The 25,069-nt window shown below is 45.8% G+C and overlaps 1 protein-coding gene across 3 annotated transcripts; it reads right to left on the minus strand.

The window, feature by feature from the left end:
- Positions 1-7,515: 7,515 nt before the first annotated feature.
- MARVELD2 (MARVEL domain containing 2) lies at positions 7,516-24,653 on the minus strand. Of its 3 annotated transcripts, none has more exons than XM_024218496.3 (7): positions 24,578-24,653; positions 22,557-23,732; positions 19,509-19,541; positions 17,290-17,426; positions 16,488-16,659; positions 11,291-11,341; positions 7,516-9,135 (listed from the first exon to the last, which is right to left on the minus strand). In XM_024218496.3, the coding sequence occupies exons 2-7, from the start codon at positions 23,712-23,714 to the stop codon at positions 9,019-9,021; spliced, it is 1,668 nt and encodes a 555-aa protein (XP_024074264.1). In that variant the 5' UTR covers positions 23,715-23,732; positions 24,578-24,653; the 3' UTR covers positions 7,516-9,018. The 3 variants fall into 3 exon arrangements, with proteins under 3 accessions (XP_024074264.1, XP_024074336.1, XP_024074413.1); XM_024218568.2 differs by lacking the exon at positions 24,578-24,653 and adding an exon at positions 24,352-24,473; XM_024218645.3 differs by lacking the exon at positions 19,509-19,541.
- Positions 24,654-25,069: the final 416 nt, after the last annotated feature.

A 25,069-nucleotide genomic window follows, 5' to 3' on the forward strand; every position in this document is an offset into this window, starting at 1 on the left:
GGTGAGTGAGAGTCCGGCCTGGCCCCGAGCAGGCAGGACTCAGTCGGGCGGTAGGGAGAGTAAGGGGGAGGCCCAAGGGGCCAGGCAGCGGCTGTTCTCCCCCCCGGGCAGCGGGACTCGGGAGCAGCCGCTGCTGCAGCTCCCACTGCCGCGGGGGGAGGAAGCGGCCGATGGCCAAGCTCGGCGGCTGCGGCTCTGGCGCCCGGGCCCGAACCCCCCAAGCCCGGGCCTGCTCGGGGACCTAGCAGCACGCACGCTGCGCCCAGCTCCTGGCCAGTCTTGTCTGGGCTGCTGCCCAGCTGGTGCTCTCCCGCGGCGGCCCCGGAGTGGGGGCAGCAGGCCCCATCCCCCAGGGGAACGAACGGGGCTGGACTGCCGATGCCTCCGCCCCGGGGCCACCGCGGGATAGCACCAGCTGGGCAGCAGCCCAGACGTGACTGGCCAGGGGCTGGGCGCAGCGTGCGCGCTGCTGGGTCCCCGCAGCAGGCCCGGGCTCGGGGGGTTCGGGCCCGGGCGCCAGATCCGCAGCCGCCGAGCTTGGCCATCGGCTGCTTCCTCCCCCCGCGGCAGTGGGAGCTGCAGCAGCGGCTGCTCCCGAGTCCCGCTGCCCGGGCGGGCGGCAGGGGGGAGAACAGCCGCCGCCTGGCCCCGCGGGCCGCCCCCCTCCTTTCCCTACGGCCCGACTGAGTCCTGCCTGCACTGGGGCCAGGCCGGACTCTCACTCACCCCGGCCCCGCGCTTCCCCTGCATCTCCGAGGCCTCCCTCCAGCGATTGTGGAGGGAGGAGGAATGGTGAGCCTGGGGAAGAGGCGGGGATTCAGGGAGGGAGCCAATGGGGGGAGGAGGGGGCGGAGTCAGGGCGGGGTAGGGGGGGGGCACGAGCACTTCTGGGCTCCGGAGCATTTCCTTGTTTGTATTCCCAGTCACAAATCTAGCATCCTGGAGCAAAGTCACTAAAATATAGTCCAACAAACAAATGTTTATTTAACGTGCCCCTCACTTTTCCCTCCACTGCACCCCACTCACCGGTGTTGTCCTTGGTCAGTGGAGACTCAGAATTCAGAAGTGCTTTCACGTGAGTTCACCTCCCAGGTCGGGGGCAAGAAGGCACCTTGCTCATTCCTCCAGCTGCTCACTGTTTGCTCTGGCCACTGCTGTTCATTATGCCACCGTTCACTCCACCACTCTGTTGCCAATGGCCCTGCGCAGTCACCTTCTGCTGCCACCTGCCACTGTGACCTCTGTGAGTTGGTCTCTTGAGGTTCCACCCAGCTCTCAGTGATTTCAGCTGAGCTCTCAGTGGGGGAACCTCGCTGCTAGTGTAGTCTGGGCTGTCTCTTACACAAAAACACTGTCCCCACAGGAACACTGTCCCCACAGCAGGACTAAGCACTTAGATCTGATTATCAGTGATTTCAGCTGCAGTGGTCACTTAACAGAACAAAAGACTATCTATGGATCCTAATCAGTTTGTCTTTAAACAGTGGAGAGGGACAGGTCCCCACCCTCTCTCTTGATGCCCTCAATCAGCACAGGCTAAGTACAGTTCTACTGCCCTTTACTCATACAATAAGAACAACAACATTTCATCCTCCCCCCGCATTCAAGTGATTTGTAAACCCAACCCCAGCCAAAATCGATCACTTGGACAACACAGCTCTGTTTTGTGGATACCTAGGTAGTTTAGGTGTGAATGTAAATACAATCTGGTCCTGAAGCCTTTTCCCCCAGCTCATCACTAGCTGTCAGGGAGAGCTCATTTAGACTTTGCTTACAAATCATCATTTGAAATTATTAGGTTGGCCAAGAAGCAAAGAGACCTGTGGCACCTTATAGACTAACACGGCTGCTACTCTGAAACTTATAGACTAACAGACGTATTGGAGCTTGAGCTTTCGTGGGTGAATACCCACTTCGTCGGATGCAAGATCATGCAACCCATGAAAGCTCATGCTCCAATACGTCTGTTAGTCTATAAGGTACCACAGGACTCTCTGCTGCTTTTACAGATCCAGACTAACACGGCTATCCCTCTGATAGGTTGGCCATCACCGAAATGAATGCACTGACATTGTCATAAAAAACTACAGCTGTATAAAGAAGCTAGTCTATGTTTATACTTTTCAAATATATTATACCTTTTCAGATACATGTATTTTATCATACACTGTATATGCTTTTAAAATGTGTATTAATGTTTCAATTTCAATTCAAATTTCCAAACAGTCACTAAATTGGCATGTAACTAGTTCACAAAACTGGGGGGGAGGTGTTGGGAAAATTCAGGGGGGTGGGGAAGAAAATCACTGCCCTGCCCCTGCAGCTACTCACCATTTTGGGGGTCTTGTGGCTCATGTGTGCTTGCCTGGGGTCAGCCAGTTAGTGACAGGTGTGTAAGTACTGACTGTATTTTAAAGCATTAAAACAGTGTTGTCTGTGTTGGAAACAATACCGCTTCTGTAAAATGTTGCATTTTAACTTCACAGAGATGATCTTGGGAGCATAGCCTTCCTCTTTGTTATTGGCGGCAGAACGGCTGCGCAGAATTAGAAAGCGGCCAAGATGAACTAAGGAGGACTTTATGCGTGAGGTTATGATGCACTCAGCCGCTGAGAAAAAAGAATTGAAGGAGTGGTGGGACAGTGAGAAGAGGGACCGAAAGGAGAACGCGGAACACCAGAAAGAAGCCACGGAGCGGCTCTTAAGAAGTTACGGAGCGCCAAGCGGACATGTTCCAGGCGATACTAGCTCTTCAAACTAAGCAGCTCTGCGCCCGCCCTCCCCTGCAGCTGCTGTCGCAAAACTCTTTCCCATGCGCTCCCCACACACCGCCAACACACTGATATCAACCTCCTGGCTCCACTCTCTACCTGCAGCTCCACTCCTCCCTCCTCACAGTCCAGCAGTGTGGACTCCCACTACCCACTGCACTCAAAACCCATCCCTCTGCAGTTTGGCCTTGCTGAAGTACAGCACCCGCTGCATTGTATTCCAAAGGAGAAGGTTGGGTATGATCCTTCGACATACACAAATCTGTAGCCGTCCCGGGACCCCTCCTCCTCTTGAGACCTTCCCTTCCCCCATCCCCCTCCCTGCTGATGATTTTTTTCCATTTGATTCTCTCCTCTGCTTGTTGTCTTTCAATAAAATAATTGTGTTTGTTTGAAAGCAACCTTTATTAAGTGAAAGCAAAAAAGAGCACTGTAAAGCAACATACAATTATGTTAAGGCCCCTTCTTGCATCAATCACCTCCTAGCATTACAAGCACTGCAATCCCAAGCATAGCAACAGCTACTAGTGGCTTTCAGCTTCAAATTGCTGCTTCAAAGCATCCCTGATCCTTATGGCCACGCACTGTGCCCCTCTAATAGCCCTGGTCTCGGGCTGTTCAAACTTAGTCTCCAGGCACTGAGCTCTGCAGTCCAGCCCTGCGTGAAGCTTTCACCATTCCCTTCACAAATATTATGGAGTGTACAGCATGAGGCTATAAGCATAGTAATATTGTCATCGGCCATGTCCAACTTCCCATACAGCGGGCTTTTAAATGGACAAATGCACACTTCACAGTCATTCTGCACTTGCTCAGCCTGTTGTTGAACCACTCCTTGCTGCTGTCAAGTTGCCCCATGTATGGCTTCATGAGCCATGGCATTAAGGGGTAGGTGGGGTCTCCCAGCATCACGATGGGCATTTCAACTTCCCCTACGGTGATCTTCTGGTCAGGGAAGAAAGTCCCTGCTTGCAGTTTCTTGAACAGGCCAGTTTTTTGAAAGATACATGTGTCATGCACCTTTCTGGACCAGCCTGCGTTAATGTCTGTGGAACACCCATGGTGATCCACAAGCACCTGGAGAACCATTGAGAAATACCCCTTGTGATTAATGTACTCTGTGGCTAGATGGGCTGGTGCCAGAATTGGCATGTGCGTGCCGAGCGCCCCTCCGCAGTTAGGGAAGCCCATTTGTGCAAAGCCATCCACAAAGTCAAGCATGTTTCCCAGAGCCACGGTCTCCCGGAGCAGGATGCGATTAATGGTCCTGCACACTTCCATCAACACGACTCCAACGGTCGACTTTCCCAATCTGAACTGGTTAGCGACCGATCGGTAGCAGTCTGGAGTAGCCAGCTTCCACAGTGCAATCACCACATGCTTCTCCAGCAACAGGGCAGCTCTCATTCTTGTGTCCTTGCGCCGCAGGGCTAGGGTGAGCTCATCACAGAGTCCCATGAATGTGGCTTTTCTCATGCAAAAGTTCTGCAGCCACTGCTCGTCATCCCAGACGTGCATCATGATGTGATCCCACCACTCAGTGCTTGTTTCCTGAGCCCAAAAGCCGTGTTCCACTGTTGTCAGCACCTCTGTGAATGCCACAAGCAATCTTGTGTCGTAGCTAGTATGTGTGGCAAGATCAATGTCGCACTCCTCTTGCCTTTGTAGTTTAAGGAATAACTCCACTGCCACTCGTGACGTGTTGGTCAGTGCAAGCAGCATACTGGTCAACAGCTCAGGATCAATTCCTGCAGACCGAAAGAGGCAGGGCAGGGCGCGCAGTACACAAACTGTTGAAAGATGGCGCCAAAGGACGGAAGCACAGAGACTGCTGGGATGCGAAGCAATGCATCACGGGGCATTGGGACAGGACCTAGGATGCCCCGCGACGCCTTCCGCCTTCCCACAAGTCTTAGTGGCAAAAGAGAAAGCGGTGCAGAGTGCACTGCTCTGAATAGCGCCACAAGTGTGAACACGCTATTGCGCAGGCAGTTGTCAGTGTGAACACACAACAGCACTTTTCCTTTGGCGCTCTCTGAGCCGCGCTGTAACTGCCAGCGCTGTAACTTTGCAAATGTAGACGTGCCCTAAAAGTAAATAGTTGGCAAATCCAGCAGAAACTGAGGCCTGGTCTACACTAGGAAATTAGGTCAGTATAAGTACAAAAATCCACACCCCCAATGATTCTCCTGTTGACCTAGCTACTGCATCGCAGGGGAGGGGAGCTGCACCACTGCACTGTTTTAAGTGTGGACAAGCCCTGAGTGAATACAGAGACTCTGCTACCCTCACATCCTAGCAGTAAATCCTGCCAAAACACACTGATAGCACAAATTGCTACTGCTAAGCTACAACTCAGCCATGGGTAAAGAACTTCAAACTTGTAAAGCTGACATAAGGGCCACATTCAGATTAAACAAAAATAAAATTTTCATAACTACTTCACATGAGAGTTCACACTTAAGTATTTGTTAAAGGAATAGACTTGAGTATTTTCACCTTCTACCATACAGACCATTTTGTAAAGTAGCACAGGCTTCTAAATAAATAGCTGCTAAGAGGAGTAAAACACATTTAATAAGTTTCCACTGTATTATGGAAGAGCATGCTTTCTATACATGTGTCTATTTAACAATTAGTTATGAGCAGAGTTTTTTCACCCAAGCCATGAATCATAGTAAAAGAGCAGATTATTAAAAGGAATGGGAACTAACACGTGATGTCTTACAGTGTGAGCAATCTATTCATTACATATAGTGCACCCTCAGTTCTAGTTTAGCAATGTAGTGTAGTTGCATCATTGTCCTAAAGAATTTCTCCTATATCTGAGGCTTTTCTTTCTCTCTCATATCATGTGACCTCTTGATAAAGAACCCAGTAATTTCTAGATCTATTTTCCCAAGAGTAATTATATGAAAAACAGCATATCAGGTGTGCAAAACTGCTCATGCAGCAGATTAATCTGTAATTTAAAACTAACATCAGAATAATTGCCCCATGAGACAAACCTTAAGTACATTCTGTAAATACTGGAATTAGACTTGTACTGGAATATATGGTCCAGAAAGTGTTAAGAAGCATTTATGAAATGCAGCTTTTTCATCCTGATATTAACACAATGGAAATAGAACTTTGCCATATATACACAAGCAGCACAAGTTCTGTTACAGAAGGGAGGAAATCATGCAGCAGTCGTGGATTACTTTTACATTAACATTGAAAGGCAACAACAGTTAAATCCAGACAGGGTCGGCATCTGGGGGTGTGCCTGAGAGACGCAAAGTTATAATATTGAATGGTCACTACCCAGACCCGGGGAGCTTACAAGACTGGTGACCATCCACAAGAAAGAACAGAACAGACCAGACCCACATTTTAACAAGTGAAGCTTTCTACATAGTAAAGAACATAAACATGTGAAAGTCAAATGTGTGTGTGTAAATTCCAGAGCCATGCTTCATAGTTAAAGCCTCACGTTTTTAATTGCAAAACACCACAAAATAAAATGAACAACAAAACGAAATAGAACAAAAATCTCACCCCAAACCAGTGGCATCTGTCCTTTGGGGCCAAAATTTGAGAGTGGCACTGTGACCCTATACACCAGATCACAATGCCTCTCATTCAAATTTGGCCCAGCCATCCTTCTGGCATCATGATGCCAGGTCACAGCACCTACAGCAGGCAGCCAGGCCCAGACCTGTGGGACAGGAGCTGCCACTGCAACGCAAGTGTGGGATGGGTTCACTCTGCAATCCCCCCTCCAGGGCCCCCGACCCCCTGGGAGCAGGACCTGGCACCCTATTCCCCAAGGGATAAAACAAAAACACCACCACATTCCCCAAAAATAAAATGAAAAATTATATATAAAAAAAAATTCACAGGGCTCAATTCATAGTACCCCAAGAATGTTAAATCTAGGTCATATGAACCTTTTGATAAGTATTTTATAGATTTACTGGTTATTTGGATGGGCACACATTTAAGACCAGCCGTTAAAACTAACAAGTGATTACCTACGATATACCTAGAAACATACATGTATGTTTTGTAAACTTAGATTTACAGTTTAAATTCCCAGCTGTCAGAACCTGAGTTTAGATTCTTGAACTAACATTCATTTGGTCATATGGTATGTACATTTTTATTTCTGGTTATCTTTTTAAGTGTGTAGCACAATAAAGCTCTCATAAATATATGGGATAAGCAATGTGACCAAGTTAACAGCAGGCTGGGAAGTCAACAATCCCAATTCCATATCTTGAGTACTGAAACCCATCACTGATATTAGTGACGTAATTCTTTTCACTTTAAGTATTCCCCTTTTCTTTTAAAAAGAAGGGGGAAAGCTAGAAGTGGCTTTGAGTTAGATACTTGCAGTGCTGTAGAACAGCAGTGTAAGGTCACATGGAAACACCACAGCCTTACACTAGGAGCTATGAACATACCTCTCCTCTACACTTGGAAAGCTACCATAGTTAATAAAGGATTATAGCTTGGAGATATAATCCCTTCTAAAATGAGACCAAGCATGGAAAGTTCCAGTAAAAAAGACCCTTAATAAAAGCCATGATGTAATCCTAACAAACACAATTGGCTCCAACCACTTATAGCAAGACTACAAGTATTATGTTTATGTATTGTTTTGGACATTTAAACAACATATTTCAGAACAAAATGTCCAGTGACACATTGGTTCTAGAAAACTGTTCAGTGAAGAGGCTACTACCAATGAGAAAATGACTAACAATTTTAGTGTATTTTAATTAGTAAAAAAAGTTCATACAAAGATAAAACTCATATAAGATGACATTATTTTCATAAGTTTGTAAGTATTTACAACTGTGATACAAAATAGATTTACAAGTTCAAGCCACATTGTAAGGTTTAGTATAAAGGTACGTTAAATCTCCAGAGGCTTGTGTCTCATCAGTGAACAACATTTCACTTGGATTTACATCACATGCTTATGGTTTATATACCGTAACTTTTTTGGGAGGTTTTATACCGAGAATTAAGTTTAAAATTTACTGTGTACATTCATTTGACTCCTAGTGTTTACAATTACCTGCATCAGCTACTCTCTCCAGTTTTCTCAAACAAGAAAGTCATGTTCCTCTGGGTGTTCTCTTCCCTTAATTTAACACATGCAGTTCTACCTACGTCACCCAGGGGAGGTTTGTAGAGAGTGTTAGTTCCATAGCAGCACTAGCTGAGCCTGGACATGAGTTCAATAATCTCTTCATTCCCATATTATTATGGTTTAGGAATGTGAATAAGTTACCTCACCTCTGCAAGGCAGAGGTCAGAATTAAGCTATGCTATGGTTGCTAATATAGGACCTGTTCTGCAGTCCTTATTCAGGCAAAACTTCAACTGCTTTCTTTAGAACTTCTGCATGAGAAAAGACAAAGATATAAGAAATAAATAAATATTCAGGCTCAAACAGTAAGGAGGCTTGTACCACATTTCTCTCCTTCCTGTCCGGCAGATACCACTCAGTGGATTCTGAGAAATCTGTGGGTTTACCCCATAGAAAGCAACAATCCTCAGAATGGGGAAAAAAAAGTGGGCAAGGACTAACAAGTGGCTCTGATTCTGCAGAGCATATAAGGACATAAATGAACAGTTTCATTTATTTGAACTGAAGTGCTTAAATACTCTGCTGAATCAGGGACATAAAAAACAGCCCAGTTATTTCCAATACCATATGTAGAGCCCTGCACAGATACAAAATTTGTATCTGCATCCAATCCGCAAACATGGTCTGTGGATATCTGCAGATTTGCAAGGCTCTAACTATACAGGAAATACACCAAGTCATTATCTGAGGTTGTTACAGTACTACTGCACAGATTCTTGACTAGATCTAGAAGAACCAGATCTGGTGGAAAGGGTGCACACATTTAAAGAGAGAGACAGAAGAAAGGGAGAACAGATGAGTAAAAATACCATACCTATGATTACATAAAAAGGGACAGACTTAGGCATTTATCTATTAATAAAGCATACAATTAATATAGATGCCATAAAATAGCTTGTTAACTTATTTGTTATATTGCATTTAAAATATGATTGCATACAAAACCTGTCAGAAACGCACAAGATTTAAATAGACTACATACAGGCATTGATTGAGGAAGCAATTGGTTTCACATTAGGAAGCTAATAAATTTTGAAGATAAATATTTAAAAATAATTTCTATTTCAAAATACTAAGTAGCTTCCACATAAAGTTAGAGTGATACTATGTCTGTATGTTCCAATTCATAACTTTATCGTAGTCCTGAATTCTTTGTTTTATGTGAGAAAGTTTGTTCTTTAGGTATTCACAACGTTCCTTTTTCTCCAGAAATGTAGGATCCTGCAGGAAATATACAAGCAAATCAACAACTCATATTAATACAATGTATCTTTCAGTTTCCTCCAAGAACAATCAATAATGCAGTTGGCTGAGGACAGCACATATGCATATGGGTTCATGCCCTCCAAACACATGCTGTTCTTCCTTGAACACAATTTCTTTAACCTGCCCTTTTCCCGCTTTCTTGGTGGGTGGAAAAGGGGCTGTGGTTTTGATGTATTTTAGCCATTTAGTAAAGTAATGCAATTTTATTTGTATTTTAAATAAATATGTTGTGCTGCCCTGTTTCAGTTATATATTTGTGTTCTGATGGTTTGTATCTGGTGATCTTTAACCAAAAATAAATAAATAAATATACAAAACAAATGACAAAACAGTGAAAACAGACTAATATGAACCCTCAATTTGCATTGAGTAAAAAAACCCAAAAGGTACAAATCAAGAGATTATATTGCCAAGTTTTTACTGGAATGCAAATAATTACACACATACACACACCAACCTACCTTAATAGCAATAAAGTAAAACCCCTTCTGGATTCCAGCAATAGTTATTCTGCAACTAATATATATTCCACCCCCCAAAAAAAATATTTTGATTAAAAAGAAAATGGAGAGACTTCCTTTCAAGATTAAGCATATGTACCACATTGTTTTATCACTGACAAAGAATGTTGGCTTTTTGTTGCATGTGTGGATGGAAAATGGATTGTTCAGTTATTTTTTTGGAACCAATGTTAGCAAGCGTTCTCAAGGCAAGCCATTAATAGATGGGACCTACTGTCAAACAGAAAAACATTTTAGCCTAAGAAAGTCAACTGTTTCTTTTTAAATCTAGTTTATATATTTAGTGCTATCACAAGATGCAACCAACATGAAATTGTAATGGGTTGGGCAACAAACTTTACCTACTTTCTCAAGTGTCCAGCATTTTATGTGACAGGTACATAGAACATTGTAACAGCTTCCCAACATGCAAAGGCCTGGCATACCCTTAACTAACAGATTGTGCATACTGTTAAAGCTGCTTTTGTCTACTTACATCAGTGGTGGGCAACCTGCGGCCTGTCACGGTAATCCACTGGTGGGCCGCGAGACAGTGTTTACATTGACCATCCACAGGCACGGCCGCCAGCAGCTCCCAGTGGCCATGAACTGGGAGCTGCGAGCGGCCATGCTTGTGGACGGTCAATGTAAACACTGTCTCGCGGCCTGCCAGCAGATTATCCTGATGGGCAACATGCAGCCCGCGGACTGCAGGTTCCCCACCACTGACTTACATCCTCTTAACCACCCATTGGATTATTATTGCACAATAACAGTGGTGTAGCCAGGACGGGACACTTGGGTAGGCCCCAACTTCGGGTGGGCGGCAATGACCGGGGGCGGAGGGACAGGAGGGCACGGGGCTGCCTCGCCCCCCCTCCAGCCAGCCTTGCGGAGGGGGGGGGGGGGGGAGAGAGCGCGATGGACACTCTGGCTAGGACCCCGGGCCCTAGGTGTGCACCTAGTTCCGGGAGGAGACGCCGTTCACCAGCGGCAACAGCTCCCATCTACACCGCCCCACACTGGGCCTGGCTCCCCCAACGGCAGGCCTACCTTTTTGGAGAATTCCTCTGCTGCTGCTGGACTGCATGCTCACTTGCCCGCCCTCCACCCATTGGCAGATTAGCCACTGGGCCAAGGGGGCGTGCCCAGGACCCCCAGCCAATTGGACGCCCCCAGAAAAATGGGCGCCCCCATGACCCCACCCACTCTGACCCCTCGCCAGGGCCGGCTCTGGCTTTTTTGCCGCCCCAGGCAAAAAAGCCTCCCGCCGCCCCCCGCCAGGGAGCGCAGCGGGGAGGGCGGCGAGCCCGGCCGCGGCCCCGCTCTTCCCGGCCGGCCGGAGCACCGGGGGAGGGCGGCCCCGCTCTTCCCGGCCGGCCGGAGCACCGGGGGGAGGGCGGCCCCCCTCCAGGTGCCGCCCCAAGCACATGCTTGGAGGGCTGGTGCCTGGAGCCGGCCCTGCCCCTCGCCTGGCGCTCCTGCCAGGAAGTGGGATTGGGGCGCAGGGGCTTGCCCCGCTCCGCTCGTGCCCCGCCCCCCCGGCGGGAGCACCGGGCCTACACCCTTGATGCAAACTAATATTAGGATGTAAAGCTGAAAATACTCACATTCTTCTTCTTTTTATATTCTTGCAGAACTTTTGAAATTCTGTCATGTTCCTATTAAAACAAAAGGGTGAAGCATTTTAAAAACCTTATGTTTGTTGTTAGTGTTCTTCCATAAGTTCTACCCAGACTTGTCAAAAGTGTGAACTGAGATGCATCTTAGTTTTTGTTTTCATTGAAAACATTAGTTTGAATTTGTCAACACTAACAACTAAAATTAGTCAAAACTTTCAATTAAGATGGAAACTAACTGAAAATAACTAAAATAAAAACTGATGAAAATATGGGAAGAAGCTAGTTATGAAGTGTTTCACTATTTCTGTAATATGAAGGTAGGTTTTCAGGAGATCAAGTCCATCTTGTTTGTTCATCTTTAGCATTATAAGGTCTCTCTCTTCCCATAGGCAGTCTAGCTGTTTAAGGCCTGGTCTACACTAGGCTTTTATGTCGACTTTAGCGCCGTTATATCGAATTAACCCTGCACCCGTCCACACCAGGAAGCCATTTAGTTCGACATAAAGCTCTCTTTAAATCGATTTCTGTAATCCTCCCCAACGAGAGGATTAGCGCTAAATTCGACATGGCCATATCGAATTAGGCTAGGTGTGGATGGAAATCGACGGTAATAGCTCCGGGAGCTATCCCACAGTGCACCACTCTGTTGACGCTCTGGACAGCAGTCCGAGCTCGGATGCTCTGACCAGCCACACCCCCGGGAAAATTTGAATTCATTTTCATTTTCCTGTCTGGGCAGTTTGAATCTCAGTTCCTCTTTGGACATCGAGGGGAGCTCAGCAGCAGTGGCAACTATGCAGAGCTCTCCAGCAGAGATGGCCGTGCAATCTAATAGAAAGAGGGCCCCAGCATGGACTGATCGGGAAGTCTTGGATCTCATCGCAGTGTGGGGCGATGAGTCCGTGCTTTCAGAGCTGCGCTCCAAAAGAAGGAATGCTAAGATCTACGAGAAGATCTCCAAAGCCATGGCAGAGAGAGGCTACAGCCGGGATGCAACGCAGTGCCGCGTGAAAATCAAGGAGCTGAGACAAGGCTACCAAAAAACCAAAGAGGCTAACGGACGCTCCGGATCCCAGCCCCACACATCCCGTTTCTACGAGGCACTGCATTCCATCCTGGGAGCGGCCGCCACCACTACCCCACCCCTGACCGTGGACTCCGAGGATGGGATCATGTCCGCGGCCGGTTCCTCGTCGGACATGACAGCGGACGGGGAAGATGAAGAAGGAGATGAGGAGGACGAGGCAGTCGACAGCGCTGGCACCGCTGATTTCCCCGACAGCCAGGAGCTCTTCATCACCCTTACCGAGATCCCGTACCAACCGTCCCCATCCCTTACCCCGGACACAGAATCAGGGGAAGGATCAAGCAGTAAGTGCTGTAAACATGTAAACATTTATTTAAAACAGAACGGTAATATTTATACTATTAACAATGTACATTTATAAAAGTTCTGTAAACTAGTAAAAAAATAATCAGGTACAAAACAGGAATATTTACAAAGGTAACAAATGGGTTTTCATGATTTCTCTGTCTTAGGCTCTTCTCAATTTAGTCCCAAGTGTTTTAAAAAATTTTCACAATGTCCGTTACTCCATGATTCCCAGGCCCAAGACGCTCCACTCCATAGTCCCAGTGCACCTACGCGAAAATCCGGTCAATGTGGCCGGGGATCGACGAGAAATCCTCGTAGGAGAACTCCTCGTAGGTCTCGTGGAGGTAGAGCTCAAGCCTGTTGATCAGGTTCCGGGGTAGGGCGATCTTAGTGGGCCCTCCGTGGTAGCAGACATGCCCCCTCCACGCCACAATCAAGTACTCTGGGATCATGGCCCGACATAGCATGGCGGCATACGGCCCCGGTTTCTGCATGCTTTCCCGCAGCATGCGTTCTCTCTGGGTGTCCGGGATCCTCAGAAGGGTGATGTCGCTCATGACGCCCTGCTTTGAATTAGGGAGGGGAATGTTAGTATTGGGACTGCTTTACAGCCACGCGGTGGAGGGAGAGGGGCAGCATACAGGGATCTTTCCCTGGGACAGCCGCGAGGGGGTGGGACAGGGGCAGAGTTGATGCTGTCCTGATTGCTGGCAGCAGAGACTGGCATTGCTTTCAATGTGAAAGGAGGCCAGTGCTACTGCTGGAGTTTTAAGCAGCCACAAGTCTGCGGCTTACCATTATTGCCCGCTCCAGAAGTTCAGGTCTCCAGCCACGCTTCTCAGATCACTCCAAGACCTCCGCAAGTCCACAGGCACTGAAGGCGACGGCCGAAAATTCGACCTTGTCCTGAGTGCGCATGTGAGAGGTGCAGTGCATGGTCTTGTTCACAGAGAAAGACTAGGTTCTTTGTATACAATTTCATTTATCTGTCTCAGGAATTCACTCCCTTTTCACAATTCACACAGACACATCTGCGACTGTCTCCCAACCCAGCCTGTCAGCACACTCCCAGAGGCTAGCGCAGATTAGGCGGAGGAAGAAGAAGACGCGTGAAGACATGTTCTCAGAACTAATGGGATGCTCCCGAGCCCAGGCAGCCCAGCAGACACAGTGGAGGGAGAACTTGTCACAAATGCACCGAGCAGTCATGGAACGGGAGGAGAGGTGGCGTCAGGAGGACCAACAGGCTACTGAAAAGCTGCTTGGACTAATGAGGGAGCAAACGGACACGCTCCGGCGCCTTGTGGATGTTCTGCAAGACCGGAGGCAGGAGGACAGAGCCCCGCTGCAGTCTATCTGTAACCGCCCTCACCCGCCACCAAGTCCCACACCACCCTCACCCAAACTCCAAAGAAGGAGGGGCGGCAAGGGCCGTTAAAACTTTCAGTCAACCCCTGCAGACTGCTCTAGCACTAGAAGGCTGACATTCCCCAAAATTTCATAAGTCCTTTCCTACCCACCTCACACAAGCCCCCGTCCAAGTTTCACCCCCCACGTTTCATGTCTGGTTCGCAATAAAATGTTTGTTTCTCTCCATTACTGTTTCAGTCAGGTTCTTTTGAGGGAGAGTCTGTCTGGAGGGGGGGAAGGGGCTTGGTAATTGGGCAGGACAGTGACCTTTAGCAGGGTACAGAGGCGGTGTCAGGTCCAGCATCAGGACACATACACAGTGCAGTCACTGGTTACCCTGGTCAGTCTGGGAGGTGTTTTTCATGTTCTCCATTGAAATAACCAGTCCACCAGTGCGGAGCCTGGCATTCCGGGAGTTTAGAAGCATCATTTGCATCAGAACACTGAACCCGCCCCCCGCCACAGTCTGCGTCCCCGGTTTAAAATATTCCCGCGAAAACAGCAACACAGACAACGGTGTTCATTAACAAAATCGAAATGATTTTATTTTTTGCGAAGGGGAAGGGGGTGAAGGGGGTATGTAACTGGAGAGGATAGTCAAAATGAACTGGGTAAAGAAACGGGGGCAGGTTCAGCTTTTCTGTCCACAAACTGAAAAGTCACTGGTTGCCCTGCTCACTCAGGAACCTAGCTTTCAAAGCCTCCCGGATGCACAGGGCGTCCCGCTGGGATCTTCTAATGGCCCGGCTGTCTGGCTGGACGTAATCAGCAGCCAGGCTATTTGCCTCAACCTCCCACCCCGCCATAAAGGTCTCCCCCTTGCTCTCACACAGATTGTGGAGCACACAGCAAGCTGCAATAACGATGGGGATATTGGTTTCACTGAGATCACAGCGAGTCAGTAAGCTTCTCCATCTCCCTTTGAGACGGCCAAAAGCACACTCCACTACCATTCTGCACTTGCTCAGCCGGTAGTTGAACAGTTCTTTTTCTGTGTCCAGGGCACCAGTATAGGGCTTCATGAGCCAGGGCATTAGCGGGTAGGCTGGGTCCCCGAGGATGACTGTAGGCATCTCCACATCCCCAAGAGTTATTTTGTGGTCTGGGAAGTAAATACCTTCCTGCAGCCGTCTAAACAGACCAGAGTTCCTGAACACGCGAGCGTCATGAACCTTGCCCGGCCATCCGACGTAGATGTTTGTAAACCGTCCCCGATGGTCCACCAGTGCTTGCAGCACCATTGAAAAGTAGCCCTTTCTATTGATGTACTGGCTGGCCTGGTGGTCCGGTCCCAGGATAGGGATGTGAGTCCCATCGATAGCCCCACCGCAGTTTGGGAATCCCATCGCGGCAAAGCCATCTATGATGACCTGCGCGTTTCCCAGGGTCACTACCTTTGGGAGCAGTACCTTCACGATTGCCTTGGCTACTTGCATGACAACAACCCCCACGGTAGATTTGCCCACACCAAAGTGGTTCGCGACTGACCGGTAGCTGTCCGGCGTTGCAAGCTTCCAGAGGGCTATGGCCACTCGCTTCTGGACAGTGAGGGCTGCTCGCATGCGGGTGTCCTTGCACTTCAGGGCAGGGGACAGCAACTCACAAAGTTCGAGGAAAGTCCCCTTCCGCATGCGAAAGTTTCGCAGCCACTGGGATTCATCCCAGACCTGAAGCACTATACGGTCCCACCAGTCCGTGCTTGTTTCCCGGGCCCAGAATCGCCGTTCAACAAAATCCACATGCCCCATTGCCACCGTGATGTCCTGGGCGCTGGGGCTCGTGGTTTCTGACAGCTCTGTGCCACTCTCCGACTTCAGGCTCTCACGGCGGTGCCGTAGCCTCCTCGCCCGATTTCTCTGCATCTGCCTCAGGGAAAGGTGTATGATAAGCTGCGAGGTGTTGAGAACGGCCACAAGTGCAGCGATGGTCGCAGCGTGATCCATGATCGCAGTGCTGTGGCGTCCGCGCTGTCACTGACCAGAAAAGTGCGCGAACTGATTTCCCGCCGGCGCTTTCATGGAGGGAGGGAGGGCGTTAGTGACGGACGGATGACGACAAATTTTTTTTACCCAGAATGCATTGGCGGCTCGACCCAGAATTCCGATGGGCAGCGGGGACTGCGGGAACTGTGGGATAGCTGCCCACAGTGCACCGCTTCCAATATCGACGCTCGCCCCGTTAGTGTGGACTCACAAAGTCGAATTACTGTCCTTAGTGTGTCCTTAGTGTGGACACACACGTTCGACTTTGCAATATCGATTCCACATATTCGATTTAAGTAAAATCGAATTACCCTCGTAGTGTAGACATACCCTAAGATTGTGCTCAATTCTTGAAAATAAATTAGTTAGGTTTTGCAATTATTTTTTTAAAAACACACGCATCTAGTTAGCTACTCACTAGTGTGTTTCCGGGATGAAGAGACAGCTTGCTCATCAATGCATCCAAATCATCAAATTTTTTTAAGACCACCTGAACTTCAGCAGAGAGCTCTTTATATTCAGCAAACTGATCGTTAAACACAGCTTTATAGCGATCTCGCTCATCGTCTGTCTGAATTGCTGGGTATTTTCTATAAGAAAAATTATTATTAGTGCTGGAGTTATGACTTTCCAAAAAAGCTGTAAATGTGGCTTTTGGAGCACATGCAAACTTCAGCAGGTTATACATAAGACTTTGAAATCGGAGTTAAGTGTTATGCAAATTAGCATTATTTGAAACATGTCCTTATGGAACTATCGAGTTCTATTAGCTTGCAAAGACTATTACTTTTTGTGAATTTTACTCATGTCTAAATTTCCTTTGCTAAGGTTTGATTCTGATTTTGTCAGTCAGACTGTTTAAGAAGAATAAGTATTCGAGGTTCTAGAAAAGTTCAAAGAAATGCTTGTACATTTATTCTTCTCTGAATTATTTTCGTATCACTATGTCCTTTCCTCATCCCCATGGTAATTATTCTGTTAGATAGTTTAATTATTTAATCCATTACAAAATTTTGATTTGTTAAATTATGCATTTATATTAAATATTTACATGCTATGTCCACAGGCCATCATTCTCTTATTTAAAATTAATGTCTTTAAGAAATTGGAGACCAGTAGAGTATGAAGTATGAAAAAGTTGTTAGATACTAAAATAAACCAATAGAAAAAATACCACCTCTTTGATGAAACAAACAATGGAAAGTTACAAAAACACTCACGCTAAGTAGTCTGGCATCACTATAGGCTTAGGAATGTGCCCTGATGGTATGTGGCCATTAAGTAGTTCAGGTTTCATTTCCACCGATTTAAATTGCCTGTAATTGACTTCTTCTCTTGGTTTGTCTTTACTTTCATACTAATTTTAAAAGTAAAAATGATAAATATAAAAAACACAAAATAATTGTTAGTGTGGAGTTAAAGTTGCAGGTCTCTCTCCTGTGCCTTCCTGAATGCAACTGTAATATTAGAGAGAAAAACAAAGCATGAGTTAGAAAATTGGTAAGTGTAAAGTTGGTGACTATCTTTTATTGGACCAACCCACCTTGCCTCTCTAATATAGTGTGACCAACATGGCTACACCACCACTGCATAAAGAAATACAAAGTGAGATTTCACACACAACACAACCACCTTAAATCTGCCCCAGTAGCGATACCAGTTCCTTTATATATCATTCTTTTGGGGGCTTGGAAATATTAGTCTTGTGTGACTTGAATGAAGAACTGGAAAGTTTAAGGAAGTCCCCTAAAGTATTACTAGACTAATTGTGATTGTGTAACAAGAAAACTAGGAAGAAAGGTAGCTCAGTGGGTCTAATTTAAACTCTGTCAATCAGCAACAATTTTTCCCATTCCCTGAGGGTCCTGCTGGAGTGTAGGAATAAGAATCCTGATTTGGTGTTGTGGTGGCCACAGAGAAACTGGCAGATTCTGTTAGGCAGGAGAAAGGCACTGTGAAGTTCGCAGTTTTTATGGGGGCAGAGTTAAGGTTGTGTGGGAAGTATTGCCTTAAGTATGCTTGGGAGCATCAGTACCATTGGAGCCCCTGCACAAGAAGTGCTGTGGGCATTGGTGTCTAAGGCAGAGTTTCTTTGGGCATGAGCATCTGCCTCAGTGCAAAAAGTGTTCTGACTGCACCAAGAGATCCTGCCCTTGCTGATGCACAGTTAGAGGCATGTCTCAAAATTGATACTGTGGGCTCTGGGGCTTCCCCAAGCACATACAGTTACCCAAAATTACTGGCTTCTCTGCTTTGGGTACACAAGAGGGGAAAATCCTGAAGTCTCAGTGTGGAGCTATCTGAAGTATAAGGCTTCAATTCAGACATGCTAGAGAGTAGCAGAGTTTCTCTCATTGTCTCCTTATTCAACCACTTGCTCAGAGACTCTGCCTCATCTGATGAGACACAGCTCAATACCCTTGACTTTAATTTCCCAAGATCCCAACACTTGGCAAAGCTTTGCTGATGACTACATAAGGCACTTTGTGGTAAAGCTGCCCTGGTCTTACTAAACTGGTTTAGTTTAAACTGGTAAACTAGGGGTTTGAGCAGTGAAGGCACTGAATCCCAGTGCACAGTAGTCTTGGTTAACTCAGGATTCAGCGTAAAGGATTTACTCTTCAAAGTGCTCCGGGTTAGCCTTTTCTCTCTGGGGTGCCTCAGTAAGGGTTTGGAGGCACTTCCCACACTTCTTTGCTCGTCAGATGACATGTGCAGTTATACCCTGCATATCATGGTTGATTCCAAGGTACAAAACAAACATGGTGATCAATCCTGGATATTGGGTATCATCCTACAAAGTGGCCAAGATGTGAAGACACTGAACTGTCTTTCTTCCTCACTGTCATACTTGCCAAAAAACCAAGGGTGAGGACCAAGTCCTGACCTGTCAAGGGAAGCACCAGAACAACACGAGAAACGTGTGCCAAGAAGTACTGAACCCAAGCATATTCAAAAATGTAACAGACCAAGCACTGATACACCAAATGGTCTTAAGTCTGCTGAAAACAAGAAACTAACAGACACACACAAAAAGGCACCACAGGTGCCTTGAGGCAAAGAATTAGAATTTAGAGTTCTGAACCAGCATCACTAGGCTCTAGAGGAGAGCTGGAACAATGGGTGCTGCTAGTTCCTGCAGGGAGTTCCTTTCTTTACCATGGTCAAGGAAGTTAACCAGAATATTCAGAAGGCAACACTGATATACTCCAAAGGGGGTATTACTTGAGTTCTACCTGATCACTACTTCCCTCAAGGACCAAAAAAGGTTGAGAAATAGTGAAGTTCTACCAGTCTTGTGTTAAGGAGCTAAGACCTAATGTGAGAATCTGACACAGAGAATTAACCTATTCTGGCCAGCGCTTTGGAAAACTTTACCTCTTTCCATCCTATAATAATATCAGTCAGAAAATTAGGAGAGAATAAATTTGGTTCTTACCATCCTTTTTGGTGGAAAAGATTGTGTTTTCATCTAAAAAAAAAAAAAAAAAAACACAACAGAGTTTATTGTTTAACAAAGGTTTGAAGCGTGTATGTATTCTGCAAAAGCACAAACCTTTAATATCCTAAACCCCATAAAAGTCATACGACACAAGGTATTTGTGATCAATTAATGTTTAAATATGAGTAAATGTATTATTTTCAGGAAAGCTATGTATGGCAGTATGGTTCATTAGTTTTAAATAAATTTTTAAAGAGGGAAGCCAGTAATTCAAAAAATACTAACAATTTACACCAGTTTATTTGGAGTATCTTATAAGAAGATTCCAGGATTGTCATTCTGCAGCCCAGGATGTCTGCTGAGTCAGTGAGAAGTGATAGAAACAGTTGCAAGCATGGTTGACAGGTTGTTTTTTTTTGTTCATCACCAGGTTGAACCATCACTGGGATTCACAGTTTGTTACCATCCAGTTTAGTTCTGAGCCATTTTTGACTTTTATTTAAAAACAACAAAACACACAAAACTTTAAGAATTACACCCATGGGAAAGAACAGGCTTTCAGTTACTACTTTTAGATAAGATACTTCAATCTCCTCCCTACCATTTTAGTTACTCTCTTATATTTTGTCCGATATTAACCCATGAACACTTTGGGGGCAGCAATCATTCTTTTTTTTTTTAAATCTGTTTTGGGAAATAACTGAGCCATCAACAATTTTCCATCATACTCAGCTCAGTCAAACTAACCACTATAAAAAATAATCTATTTAGGAATATTTTCAAGTGAATAGAGTAAAAGAATGTTGGAGGGTGAGTGGGAATAATCTGACCATTTTATATATAAACTTCAGTAAAACTTATTTTTTCAGATTTTTATAATATAAAATTAATCATTTAACTAGAATATTGTGAGACAATCATACAGATACTCATTTAATTTAAAATTAGGACAAGTCATGAGTGAAACTGTGTATTTGAAGGAGAAAGAGATATTAAGTTAGAATGTTACAAAGGAAAAATTAAAGTTTGAAATTAGAAAGTGGAGGAAATCCACTGTTCTTCCTCCCTAGTGAGAGAAGGAAAATCAAAAACTGAATCCTATTTAGGTGTGGCTCAAGTATATCCTCTGAATTTTGTGGAATGTGATATTTTAGTGATTTTTATAAGTTTTAATAAAATGTTAGTTTCAATTTGATCATGTTTTGCACAACCCACTTAGAATGCATTAGCTGATAGGTAAAGCAAAAATAAAACAGATTTTCCGTTATCATCCACCAGATATGAGATTAAGCAATTAATAATAAAGGATGTTCCTAATATGTTGCAAATGCAATTGCAAAATAGTTGAAACAGAGCATAAGGGATCTTGCAGTCTTATATTTAGAGCCTCTACAACATAGAGTAAAATATTTGTATGATATTCATACTGCATGCATATATAATTTGTACTGAACTCTATCAGTTATAGAATGATGCTTTATAGCAGATTTGTAAGATGCATAATGAAAATATATTTTATTTCAGTGGATTTTTTCCCCCTTTTAAGCCTTAAGCAACTCCACCTATGCCCAATATTGCTAAAATAACTAAAAATCAAGAATTATGATTTTTTTTTTTTTTAAATAAAAGAGCTACGAGGCATACAATGTGAGTGGAAATACACTAATGAGAAAGGGCCTGCAGGAAGAGACCTGAAAACTGATTTAGAATTTAAGGACTAATGCATTAAAGTTTTTTTTGTTTCATGCACAATATCCAGAATGTAGAAAACCAGTAAAAAGCAGTACTCAATTATCTAGCTTTCTGTATTTAAAAAACTGGCAACCTTTCTTACTCTAAATATCAGAGAAATGTCATTATATAAGTAACAAATACTTAGGCTTGGCTTTGGCTTCTCAGAGCCAAGAACACAGTGCTGAATTAGTAGTGTGAGGAAAGCTGAAAATGCATAGACAACTCAGTAGTGGTGGTCTGGTATTTTGCACACTTCACAAAATCAGTTTCTTATATCGTTAGATTTCAGAGTAGCAGACGTGTTAGTCTGATGCATCCGATGAAGTGGGTTTTAGCCCACAAAAGCTTATGCTCAAATAAATTTGTTAGTCTCTAAGGTGCCATAAGTACTCCTGTTCTTTTTACTTTGAACTAAGTCTAGCTTGTTAAGTTTTAGCTACTAGAAAGCATTTTATTTTTATTTCTCTTGTAACTATTTCTGACTTTATTACCTTATACTTTTAATACCTTATACTCACTTTAAATCTCTCTCTTTGTACTAAAATAAACTTGTTTTATTTTTAATCTAAACTAATCCAGTGCGGTGTTCAAACTGAACGGTTTGGTAACTCCGGTTAAAGTATCAAACTGTTGAATGTTGACCCTTTACAGGGGCAATAGACTTAATAGCTGAAAATTCAGGACTGGAAATGTATTGGGGTCACCTGCAAGTAATAACTAAGGCTGGTGGAAGCGAGTGTGACCGGATGTTGCTGACCGGCTGCTGGGGTCTGAGCTGATGGACACTCAGGGTGTGACCTACATGCTGTCTGGCTATTTGTGAGTTGCTGTAGCTGGGAACTAGAGCAGCAAAGCATTGTGAGGCACCCAAGATTACAGAGCAGGTAGTGCTTCATTTGTGCCAGGATGGCTCGCTGCACCTCTAGGTTTGGCAGTTCATTGCCCTGGCACCTCTGGGCTTGCTACAGCGTTATGAAAGTAAAAAGAAATTGCGTGGGCCCCAGCACCTCTTTCATTACAAATTAAGCACTGAGGGCAGGCAGTGACACAACCCCTCACTGGTCTGGAATGCACCTTGCAATGTGACACTTTCCTTTAGTGAGCTCAGAATATTACAGAAGTGGGTAAATATTCCTGTTGTATAGTTGGGAAAACTAGTACCAAGACGACTTGCCTAACATGACAGTTAGCCCAAGGCACAATGATAACTGGAACCCAATGTTTATTACTTCATCCCACTTTGCAACACGCATTCTAAATGCACACAAGAAAATTGATGCAATCAGTTTGATCTGATAGTTTTTGACTTACCTCTTGTTCCATTAATTCTCTATGCCTCCTTGCTCCTTCATGTCTCCATAGCTTTAGGCTAACTACTGTACTAATAAGATAGACAATCACTGTGACAAACAAAAAGATCATTGCTGCTGTCTGTCCCCCTTCTATGCGGCAAAATGATGCATTCATTGGTGTTTTAAATAATTGGTAATAGCAGAGTCCACCTCGGTTAGCATCATTCACATAGACTATCGCAGCAGCCATATACAAAATGAATAATGCAACATTAATTCCAAATTCAGTTAAAGGCCACCAATTTGAGTCCAGAAGAATAGTTCGATAGTACATTGACATGCCAAGCACTAGAAGCGCTATAGTCACTACCCAAGCCAAGCCTGCTACTACAAGTATAAAAGGGGTTTTGGGACCACTATAATAATAGCCTCCATATATACTGTTTGCTGTAAAACCATATGGCTGTGAGTATCCAAACATGTTGTACCATTCATTATCTTTGTGTATATAGGCTGTGACACAAGCAAAGACAGCTGCACCTAAAAGCAGCTCTACAACACACAGAATTCTGAGTAAACCTGCCCATGATTTCATGTAGGAGTATCTCAAATTATAAGCTTCCACCTTCTCACTGTAAGTTAGAGCCATTTGAGTATGTCGTTCTAGGGAGTCATAAGGATCTTGGGTAAGCATGGCTTCAGCTTGTTTGCGTGAATTATAGCTTCCACCTGACCCTCCATATGGATCTTTATAGGAACTAGCAGCTGACTTGTGATTTTGCTGTACTGGAGATGCTGGTGGAGAACACTCAGCTCCACCCGAAGTGTATTTTATATCTGACACTGGCTTATCCAATTCTGGATTTTCTCTTCTCCCTTTGAAGAAGTTCTTCCAGGAGTCTGGAATGAACCGTCTTACTGGTTTGAGATCAGAGGGTTCTTCACTATCACTTGGGTAAAATTCAGGGCCGAGAGGTGGTTGCAGTGGGAGAGGCGGTGGTGGCGGCAAGCGAGCTGCACTCAGTAGCAGTTCAGCATTTTGTGAACTTTGAGATGGACTTGCTGTATCTTCTAGAAAAGAGGAATCCACATATACTTCATCGTATTGTGTAGATCTGCCATGCTGCCTTGATCTGTGCTGCGACAATGCACTTCTGGAAGACATTTGTGATTCCATCTCCTGTTCTAGGAACACCTAGATAATTGTATGAATATTTATAAGTTATCCCCTTCCCACTTTATTTGCATTTCCTACAAACATCAGAGAATAAATTGTTAAATACCAACAACAGGCTCAGCATTGAACAAGCCAAAAATAAAAATAATTCCTGGAGGAGCTTGCACCAGTTTTGGTGGGGTTGTATTCTTCAAAGAAAAGTCAACACTTAAAAAAAAAATAAACCCATTCCATCTGGAAACAATCATGCTTCATATTTTATCCTCGGGTGTTACAGTGAAGGTAACGCAGAGAAACTAACAATGACCGCAGCAGCCATTTCACATTGACAATACAAAGTCTAAGAGCGAAGTGTGGGGAATTTTTTTAATTGCCTATAAACTAAACTCAAGGGATTTTATACCGAGCCCGTCTCCATCAAGTGACGCGCAGAGGCACGGAGCACTTCTCTGGCCGCTGTTTCACCAAGTCCCAGGAAAGGGGAGCAGGGGGCTCTTGGGCCCCGCTTCTGCAACTGGATCTGCAGAGAGCGGCCCCCGCCGTCCTACGGATCCCCGGCTCCCGACACCCTCCACCCCTGCCCTGCCCTCCTCTCCTCTCCTCTCCCCCGGGCCAGACAAAGGGCCGCCCCGCTCACCGCAAGCCTCCGCGTCCCGCCAGCAACTTCTCAGCTCCCCGCAAGGTACTGGCGCACGACGCCCAGCCGCGCGGGTGGGTAGGGCCGCTCCGCGCTGGACAGGGCGCCGCACTCCGCTTGGATCCGCGCTCGCCTGGGTCGCTCGCCGCCGCCCGAGCCGCTCCCGCCCCCGGCCCCGGAATTCAGGCAGCCGCACGTCCCCTCCGGCCCCGCCCCGGGAACTCACCTGCCGGCCCCGCCTCCAGCCCGGGCCTCGCGGGCACCTGCGCCCTGCTCGACCTGGCCAGTCCCTGCGCCATTTGCCCTCGGGGCGGACACGCTAACTTACGCTGAACGGCAGCGCTCTGCTCCCGGGGCAGGCGGGGCCGCTCCCCCTGCCGGGCTGCCGCTGCAGCGAGAGACCTACGGACCCGTCGTCACGCCAGCCTAGGGCAGCAAATCCCAACTGCTAAGGGGCGGGCGAGGCCAGGGAGCCTGCCTGAGCCGTGCCTTACCCCGGGCAGCCAGCTAACTCCAGGCTCCTTTGCCTAGCGGCCAGGTGAAAGAAAGATGTTTACGGCCATTTAAAGGGGTGGGACGGGGTATACCTTGCGAGCGGGGAAGAGCTGAGAGGGAAGATTGAGTGGCCAATAGCCGCTACTGGCTTGAGTTTCAGCAGCAGCACTCCTCCGCCTTCAAGTTACTACGGAGCAAAACATCACCACTAGGTGCTAGTAGC

Source organism: Terrapene carolina, unplaced genomic scaffold, assembly GCF_002925995.2.
Source record: "Terrapene carolina triunguis isolate 2854851 unplaced genomic scaffold, T_m_triunguis-2.0 Scaffold69, whole genome shotgun sequence".
Lineage (NCBI taxonomy): Eukaryota > Metazoa > Chordata > Testudines > Emydidae > Terrapene > Terrapene triunguis.